The sequence below is a fragment of the Toxotes jaculatrix genome, chromosome 13 (genome assembly GCF_017976425.1).
Source record: "Toxotes jaculatrix isolate fToxJac2 chromosome 13, fToxJac2.pri, whole genome shotgun sequence".
Taxonomy (NCBI): domain Eukaryota; kingdom Metazoa; phylum Chordata; class Actinopteri; family Toxotidae; genus Toxotes; species Toxotes jaculatrix.
The window spans coordinates 19,368,363-19,378,663 of NC_054406.1; the positions used below are offsets into that span (position 1 = coordinate 19,368,363).

The 10,301-nt window shown below is 41.6% G+C and overlaps 1 protein-coding gene across 1 annotated transcript; it reads right to left on the minus strand.

Moving 5' to 3' along the window:
- Positions 1–585: 585 nt before the first annotated feature.
- Positions 586–7,661, minus strand: serinc2 (serine incorporator 2). The gene is made up of 10 exons (XM_041053018.1): positions 7,530–7,661; positions 5,221–5,382; positions 4,693–4,880; positions 4,475–4,554; positions 3,637–3,774; positions 3,088–3,257; positions 2,202–2,292; positions 1,923–2,073; positions 1,439–1,654; positions 586–1,355 (listed from the first exon to the last, which is right to left on the minus strand). Exons 1-10 carry the CDS (start codon positions 7,566–7,568, stop codon positions 1,217–1,219), a joined length of 1,374 nt encoding a protein of 457 aa, XP_040908952.1. The 5' UTR covers positions 7,569–7,661; the 3' UTR covers positions 586–1,216.
- Positions 7,662–10,301: the final 2,640 nt, after the last annotated feature.

Sequence of the window (10,301 nt, forward strand, 5' to 3'; positions counted from 1 at the left end):
TGGGTACAGACAGTATGTGTGTGGTTGCACAGTAATGTTGCAGGCATAGTGTCTGGGATTTTTTTTCCCCCAGAATTCCAAGTGCGGCTTCAGAAACTGCTCGTTTGTGGCTCTTCACCAACACAAGCCTTGAATGAATATTGTTAAGTATAATGCAGTGTTGTGCTCAGCCCCCCTGCTCATGCTGATCTTGTGATAAGGGAAAAGAACATTCCCTCTACATTACTTGCCAAATGTGTGTGTGTGTGTGTGTGCGCGAGCTGCACCAGGGAATCCTGCATAGAAGGAACACAATAAATCACATTTTAGCTGGGTCATGTGATTAATGGAGGGAGGACAGTGAAGCGTTTGGACATCCCTGCTGACCAGACGTGATGATATTTTGTTTGCTGTTTCTGAGGAAAAAGACAGTGTGTATAAAAAGGTTACTACACAGGTTGAGAAATCCTACACCACATATGTCAGAATCAGTTGGACATGACGTAACCTGGCCTGCCCCCCCCCCCCCCCCCCCCCAAAAAAAAACAGTCTAATTTGATGGACAACAGTCCCACCTGCTGGACAGAACTACTGTCTACACTCTGATTGAAGACATTATACTGAATGTCAGCTTTATTGATTAGAATGAAAAGTGAACATATTGTTGAGGAAACAGCTTTACACTGAAAACTCAGCGTCATAAAAACTTTTAAAGGTATCAAAAATGGTCCCTCTGAACAACTTGTGCTCAATTTATAATAAAGCGCTCCTGTTATAAAACGTGGCACTAGAACAAAGCTGTGCTATGAAAATGCATGTAACTATAAATCTCAGAAATTAAGACTCTTCATAAAAATTAAACTGATTTATAGGGAATGATTTTTAAAAAATACACGAGCACAACGTAAATGTAGTGAAAGCTGAGACATCGGTTTCCCACAGAGATAATTTAAGATTCATTTGGTCTGGTCCTATAAAGGCATGTAGTCAGTTCTCAGTTCGAATATTTGTAACAGTGGAGGAAACAATGCAAAAGTAACATGAGCCACAAAAAAATCAACATGCAACACATGCAATGGCTTAAGTACAAAAACAAAGCATTTTACCATATAAATTTCCAATCTTAAATGTAGAGTTGTGAGGAAATCAAACATTCAAGTGGAATAATCTGAAGCTAAAGCTATCTCTCCTCAAGGTGCAAACAGTAAGAGGCTACCAACCAATGCTGACACCGTTTTTAGTTGAAGTCTCTGTCGGGAAGCACCAGCGGGGCCACCAGGGTCCACAGGTACAGGGCCAAGCCCAGCCAGCTGGAGCCGATCTTCACCCAGACGGCTGGCATGGTGGTCTGCATGGCCTGGTAGTCGGTATCTGGCCTGGTGAGATGAGTCAGACAAAGAAGTCAGCGATGGAAGGAAAGTCTGAGGTTAGGTGAGAGTAACAGATAACTGATGCTTACTTGAACCAGTTAGTGAGGGTCATCATTATGTAGAGAGAGGCCAGAAAGAGGCTGAAGTGGAAGAAGGAGTAGCTGTAGGTGACTCCTTCCTCTTCGTTGTCCACAGCCCGTCGGACTCCGTCGTCCACCGTGGCGACCTCAGGGTCAGCGGTCAGTCCCTGGCCCTCCTCGGTCCGCATTAGCTTGTTTACCTGGGCATTGTTGGAGGAGCGGATGCTGTGGTGGTAGAGAGCACAAGGACTCACTGTCATGGCAGAATCTGAAATATCTGCCTCAGATATGAGTGCGTACACAACCTTCTCTTTCTTATTTTGCAGCTGAAAGATTTGTTTCCAGGTTGAACTTGGTCCTAAATGTCAACTTACAAAGATGCAACTTGCATTCAGTGATGAATCCACAACTTCAAAGTAATTTCTAAACACATCTACTTCTTGTACAGGCAGGTCATGAAAACGTAAAATCAGCAGCAGTGACAATAAAATACCTGGCGTAAAGAGTACAGAACAAGAAAATGATCAATCCCACAATGCCTTGTGCATCCCACCACTGGACGCTTGCAGTAGGAGCAGGTCCTGGTGGTGGAGTTGGACTGCTGGGCTGGACCAGTCCCAGCAGACTAGGGTTACACTGCTTATCTGAGGTTGGACACAGAAAACAACGTAATTAAAGATTATTAAAGTCACAGAGGCTTGTACTTCTAATAAAGCTTTATACAAAATGCTTCCTCTGCATGTGTGCTGTGACTCAGATTCATTAGACTTACTGGGGTTGTTGGTCATGGCCGACCAGGTGACGTACATGGTGTAGAGGGAGATAAGCGAGGCCTGGAGCAGGCCTGAGCTGGGCTGAGCCTCCTGGGGACACAGAGCGTGGGATGAGTCAGAAAATAAACCAGTAATTTTGTCCTCGCTCTGACATAACAGAAGGTCACAGCTGGGATAAAGTTAATTCATTACTAGCTAGTCTGCTAGGTCGAGAATTAAACAGCATGTATCCTCATTTCTTGGGAGAGGGCACGAGAGCATCAGTCAGCTCCTGAACATAAGGTGAAACAGTAGCAGCGGTGGTTAGGAGGTATAGGGCGGGTCGTGCTATCAATAACAGAAGGTGCAGTGGCCGTCCTCAAAGAATGATGCCACACACAGCTCACTATTCAAGGAACCTTGCATTGAAAAACAGACTTTGCATAAGGATTATATAAGGTAATTGGTGTTTCAGTGACTCACTGGACAGTGTGAAGGACAGACAGCGAGAACGAGAGACAAAAAAAATTGACTCCCCTAAAAGGCAGGAGACTTTCAACCTTTGCCAAAGAACACAAAAAGAAGCCTGATGAATATTGGTGGATCACTGGGGTCCAGCATGCTCTGTGCTCAAAAATAAAAAAGCAGACTTACAAAATATAAAAATAAAAGAGGAACAGAATCTGCCTAATGAAGGGAGTACTGACTTTTGACTTTTGGCTATTTAACATGGACCTTTCATAATACTTCAGTCACTCAAACATTTCTGTTTTTTAGATTAATTGGCTTCATTTTACATCACTGGTAGACACTATTACACATTAAGGATTAGGTGACAAAACATCTGCATATACTAGTGTCAGACATCAGTCCATAAATACTCACACACCCGCACATCTGTGTTACCTGAACTTTGGGAAGAATGGCCACAATGGACACAATGATGCAGAACAGGAGGTTGAGGCTGATGAAGACCTTGTGCTCAGTGCAGTCGTCCGGTTGGGTGTAAAACACGTAGAAGAGTACGACAGCAGCGAAAGCCAAGGCGTAGTGGAGTATTGTGAAAGACAGCAGAGCTGTGAGAATAACAAGAACAAAGCGAGACATCATTACACACGTGAAACCTGGTGGTGACGAAACACTGTCGGCTGACGAAGCAGGATTCGGCTGCTGGAGTCTGATGACAGAGTCAGAGAGTTTGCAGTAATTACTTCTGTACAACTCTGGACTTATTTATTTAGGATTTAGGACAAGGATGGTTTGTACATAAGTACGAGTAACTTTTCCAAGGTGAACAGTTCTTGTGATGTGATAAACTGCAAGGGAATATTATTTTAGGAATAAAAACAGGGAGAACCAAAAATCCAGGTATTACCCTTCAAAAACCCACTGGGCAAACCCTAAAGTTTGAGCGGGCACTTATTGGGTTAAATGGAGATTTTGCTACTTTTCTACCTGCAAACCAGCACTTGGAGTTTCCATCCTCTGCCTTCTCCAGCCAAGACTGGTTCCAGGAATGGGCGAAGTCCACCAGCAGGATGAGCTGGATGATGATGAAGATGAAAGAGCCCACCATGCCGAAGTAATACCACACTGAGACCAGACAGAACAATCTTTAGAAGGTTACAGGCTGTGCAGCGCCAGAGGTGTGAATCCTCAGCACTAAATGTTAAAGAGGTGGATCCTCAGCACAGTATGTTGCATCATAGTTCAATGTTTATCAGGTCTGATCGCTAAACTGATGTTTAGCTTATTTATGAACAGACTCAGAGAACCGAAAGTTCTTCAACACTGCTATTAATCACATGGAGTGAAGCGTTACTTGGTGCTTAGACATGATTATTTACCACAAACACAAATAAAAGGAAGACAGAACACACTGAGCACTTCCTCCACCTGCCGCTCAGAAATCAACATAAGCACTGAGCCTCAGAAACTGCCTAAAGAATTATGGGTACTGTTTGATATATTGTTTGTTTCCTGAGCTTAGGTACAGGTGAAGATACGCAATTTTTTTTTTTTTGATGTTGTATTTTGAAGAATACGAGGCCAAAGATCTCAAAACTTCAGCACTATCTGAACACAATCATCCAAAAACCCTCCTTAAATCAAGTTATTTAAAAATGAAAGTTACAATTTGAGTCACAGATTTCTTAATAAAGGAGCAGGTAAAAATCTGAGCGAGCCTTCACTGCCAACTTAACTGTTTTTGATACTTGGTGAACTACAGATGTTCAAAATAGAGCCCTACTTCACCCTGACTAAAACACTAACACACGTCACAGCTTCATACCTGTATTAAAGATGCCATCTGGAATGAAGAACGCTCCCACAGTTATGCCAACGAGCACCAGGAACTTGAAGAACCAGAAACTGAGAACGAAAAAATAAAGGTATTCTTAGCGTGAATGAAAGGTAAACACAATCTTTAGAAGTGCAGGGCCCACGTTTGGCCACCAGAATGCAGCATTCTCTCATCATGCAGAGCTGCACTGAAGCTGCAGCACGAACCCATTTTGGATGGCGGCTCGGGGGTCCTTGCTGCTGCGCACTCGGATCATGATGATGGAGAAGAGGAAGAAGAAGCAGGCCATGGCGAAGCACATGCGGTACACTGACTTGTAGCCCACGATGATGTCGCAGTTCACCTTGTTCTCGATGCCAGGTATGGTTGTGCCACCCATGCAGAAACCTGGAATCTGACAATGTGAAAGCACAGCAAAAGGAAATAAAGGGTTGAAGACAGAACAGGGTCACACTGGGTCAGCTGGAACGCTTCTTAGAGACTGTGGGACCTCTGGCTAAAAAGTAAACACATAATCTCAATACCATTCAATACCACTGTTGCTGGGTTACAGCCTTATGAAAGCAATGTGAATTATTTTCCTATTTTTACTTGAACTGAAATGGCGTGTGTGTGTTCAGAATGATTTAATGACACTTGGGCCTTATGAGATGACTAATGCTACCTGATGCAACAGCCCCATATCCCCAATGGGGATAATTACATTTGATCTGATCTAGTCTTATCTAATATACCTTTTTAAGATGTTCTTCCATGCCTGGGAGAATCATGATAACAGACACCAGAGTCCCGAGCAGCAGCAGGAAGGAGAAGGCCAGCCGGCTCATGGTGGAGTTGTACGTTGAAGGACAACATGATGACAGGAGACAGGGGGCCGAGCCGCACAAACAGGACGCCTGGAGAAGAGACGAGGGAGAGAATTGGCAGGGCGTTCGTACAGATTCATATTTTATGAAACTCAGGGATGGGGCTCTGGGTTGTAGGATAATCAGGGTAATGCATGCATGGCTTGCAACAACTGCGGATGGATGGAGGGGGGGAGGGGGGGGGGGGGCAAAACAAATAACACTGTGTCTGCTGTCAGGGCAACCATCTTCCTCCTCCTGTGTGCTTCCAGAAAAGCAGAGATAAATGATGATTCACAGTGGCAGTGATTAGGGCTGCCATGATAACAAATCTCTCCCTCTCTCTGCTTCTTATCCAGCGCTGCGAACAGGATCACAGAGGATTCCTGCACGACTCAGAGGCAGACTGCTGAGGTGTGTGTGTGTGTGTGTGTGTGTGTGTGTGTGTGTGTGTGTGTGTGTGTGTGTGTGTGTGTGAAGCACACAGAGGCAGAGACTGTAGCAGAGATCAGCCATCCTTCACTGCACATTCGTTTATGACTACACAAGCCTTGGTTGTAAACACTGCAGCTGTGGTGAGAAGAGTCCAGTTTCCATGGTTCAGACTGGTTTCTGCCAGACTGTACTGGCAGTAAAAAAAACTCTGATCTTAAACAGTCAAGGCAAAAACTACACAAAAACCTCATTTACTTTAAAATACTACAAGGAACTCATTGGGATAACACAGGATATTAAAACTTACAGCACCCATATAAAGAGCCTTTTACAAGTTTGATTTTACAACACTGAAAAAGACTGAGTACTAAACTTCAAATCCTTTTCCAGTACAGACCCAAAATGTGAGCATTAAAACTGAGAGCTGGCCTCTAATATTTGCTGATTTACATCAAAATTCTGCCACTTTTGTACAATAACTCGCGGGTGGGCTCCTCATATTTGAACACCATTTAACATTTGAGAAATTTTGCTTCTCCTGCTGAAAAAAAAATAGGTTCTGAAGCAAAACATGTTCATACTTCTCAAATTAAGAATAAAAAAATAATCATGTTTGTAGTTGTACTGAAACAAAGGCAGTGTTTTGACTGAGCAGCCGTTGGTTCTTTTACATATTGGTGTATCTGACCTAAAATCAACTCACTTGTCACATGGTGATTAGAAACAGATACTAACTGCCTTTGTCTTCATCGGTGATGATTTGGGAACGTTTTATTTAAATAGGTGAACGCTTGTGTATTCGTGTTTTACATCTGTTCTTAATTAAAAGTCAATTAATTAAAAGTCAATTTGTAAAGATGTACAGATGAAAATTAGCTGGTAGCTAACTGGTATGGCTGAGAGCTATGCACTGTCCCTGTTAAATAAACAAATAAAATAAAATAAAAAATAAAATAAAATAAAATAAATAAATAAAGATGTTACTTGTTAAAATCAGTGTCAAAAATATGCGATTTTTTCTCTAAAGACAGTAAACTGTGAAATAGTCCAATGGAGTTGTTCAATTACATAAACACAAGAAGCAAACATAAATAAATAATTTAAATGGACACAACCGGTAAAGATCATAACAGAAACTGTGGCGCCCTGCTCAGGGAGGAAGGAGTGGGATCCTGAATACCCGGAAATAGCGCCTTCTTAGAAAACACCTTACAGATCTAACAGGTCTAACAGATATGGCGTTAAAGTTTGTTCATATTACTTGTTGACAATAGAATTTCCCCTTCTGCCACACCAACAGGTACTCAGAAATCTGACAATTCACTTAATTTTGCCAACACATTTTTAAGCTATAACTCAGTTTTCTTTACACTGGATATAAACTTAACAGAGCGACACCAGCTTGTTCACTTCAGACGTTGATGGGATGATTCATTTCACAACTTTGACCGATGGAGGGACGGTTAACAACTTCACAAAAACTCCATGCAGCATGTCACCAGCTTTATTTAACACTATCAGACAATAAATACTATTAAACTGTTCAGAATAAATCTTATGTCGTACATATATTTACGGATAAAATGTCTGTTTATATAGGCAGTTTCACGTGATGTCACGTCGTCGATATCAAAACATGTAGCTTAAACAAGCAACGCTAACGTCTGGGCTAAGTAACGCACAAATCTGGCCAAGAAATGATGAGACCTGGTAAGTTCACGTATCCCATAAAGAGACAATAAGACCGGTAAAAGTATACTCACACAACTGGCCAGGGAGCTCAGTGCCAAACAAGCACCCATGTTGATTCAATTTACAATTCCGATCGAAGTCGTAAACGCTTCAAAAGTTCAGGAAGAAGCCGAGTGAAAATGGCGCTGTCAAGCCAGTTAAAAAGAACCGACGGAAATCCGTCTTCTTCCTTCAAAATAAAAGATTACACACATACACGCACTTAGACCACTTGCAACATAAACCCTAACGGAATGTCAAATTATTTCAGTTTGCACTTTTATGTATATTAGGGTAAATATCCATATGTAGTACAAATAATCCATGCGGTGTGATGATAACGAGGTGTTGTTGTTGTTGTTGTAGACTACATTTGCGTTGACGCTCAGTTTTATTTTAACGGCAAATTCATTCAACTTCCGACACTGTTCGGGTAAATTCGGACAAACTACATCTGTGAGTTTACTTCACACAGGGCGTGGCTGCCAGCAGTCAGGAGCCCTCAGCCTGCTGTGATCCATCACCCGGACGGTGACTGCCTCAGTGAGCCGTCACTCCAAAAGTTTGACCAATAGGGTGTGAATGCGCAAAAGAGAACCCCTCCCTTCATTATAGTCACTTCATTTACCAACACAAACACTTTAACAATCATATTGAAATTTATTTTATTTATTACTCTCGTTATTATTCAAAAAAATAATATCCACTTTTCTTTCCACTAGTGAAAAATATTCATACTCTGATTCACGCGTACTGCTTGTCCTCTAAAGGAGGACTGGGAAACTGGGGACATCCTCCCAGTGGATGCGAATGGGAAACCCAGGCAAGAGGAATCGACCTTAAAAAAGCTAAAGGCACAGGACCATGGTGGAAATAATGCACCTGGGAAACAAACAGTGGAAAATCCTACTCATCAGGACTGTTAGACAAAATTCTAACCATTCTGTATAACTTCTTGTTAAATTAGTAAATACAGCAGCGTGACACTGAGAATACTAGATTTTCCAGTCAAACTTAACTCTACAGCAAGCCCTGGGTTGGATTTCGAAGAATTTCTTCAACACATGCTTTCAGTTTTTAAATACAGTTTAGTATATAAAGTAAAATATTTCCCTCTCAAATTAAGTGGAGTAGAAATATAAAGTGGTATAAAATGGAAATACTCCCGGTGACCCTCAAAGGATATCTAATGGATGGATGGAAATACTCAAGTACAAGTACCTAAATAAATGACTTGAGTAAATGTACTTTCCATCACTGGCCTTAGCTGCTCCACCAGATTGTTTCTGCTGGGTCACCTCAGCAGTAACAGTCTAGCCTGCTGTTTGGTTATTATTTTTACCTTTGCCTCAGCTTTGGGCTCTTGGCTGCCAAAATTAAGTGACACCTGTGGTTACCAATAGTAACAGAGAGTGTGGTATACTTCCAGAATTCTGAGGCATCAAACACTCATCCTTCAGCTTCTGTGTCCGAAATACAGCGGAGGGGCAAATGGTGTATCTGTTTACGATGCAGAAAAACTAACTCATGTTGTTTTAATAAAATAGTGAATAATCAGCTGATGTTTCACCAGCTGAATGCATTAAATGTGAACAGTTACCTAACACAGCTCTGATGCCACTGAAAGGAGAACAAACAGCGATATCAATTACATAGAATTACAAACAGTAACACCTGGTTACATGCTTGCATTGTTTCTTATGAATCCCGTGCGTGTGTGGGCAGGCAGTTAAAATCATTCATTCTGCTACAATGAAAATTACTATATAGTGGGATAATCACTGAATGGCTAATAGACTGTAAACAATATTAAAAACATGGTTTGATTTCATCAACATCTTAAGCAGCATACCTTTATGTGTTATGTGTAATGAGTTAGAACATGTATTAATATTTGTATAATACGTTTTAGGGAAAAGCTCTACATGTCCACATCCACAATATGACCACTGCAAACTGTACAGCCAAATTTTATAGGAATAATAACAGTTCAGTTTCACCAGAGGCAGCACACGGTGAGTAAACAGGAGTGACAATGAAGGTCAGACAGTGAGTTTAAAGCAATAGGGGGCAAACCGCCATCTGTTTGTGTCTAACCTTCAGAAACACAGTGAAGGTGCTCACCTGTTTTTTTTTTTTTGTCTTTTGTTTTTTTGCTTCAGTGCAAAAAAAAAAAAAGGACAGTCTCTACATCTCCACAACTTCATTTTCTCACAGTCTAAAGAACAGCACAGTTATAAGATCCTTATGAGAACTCAGAATCATGGCTCCGTTTATAATGAACGGGTTAATGAGTATTAGACCACCCATTTGATGGTAATAAGGTAACAGCCTCATTATAACTGTGAGCAAATACTCCTCCAGGGCCTGATGTTGGTGAAAGTGACCTTCATTCTGTTCCTCTCCTTTTATATTTCTAAAATAATGCCATCTCATTCATTAGTGAGCAGTGTTATCAGCACAGTATGTTCTGTTATTGTCCTGTGTGACGCATTTTACACATTTATAATGGTACTTCGCTGTAGCACTGATCCTCATCTGACAGTGTGTAAAATAGCCTGTTGATCGAAACAATCACAGCCTAACCTGAAAACATTCCCCTGTTACTATTTTAAGGTGGTGGTATGCACCGTGCACGTGCCTTCATTTTATTATCCCTCTAATAATGATGAGGCGAGGACTGATCAAACACACTGTCTGTCAATATAACTCAGGGCTGAGGACAAACTGCCGAGTGACTGGATTCGATCAGATGACAGGAGAAAAGGCGAGTCCATTTCTGAAGGTCTGAACGTGAAGACCAG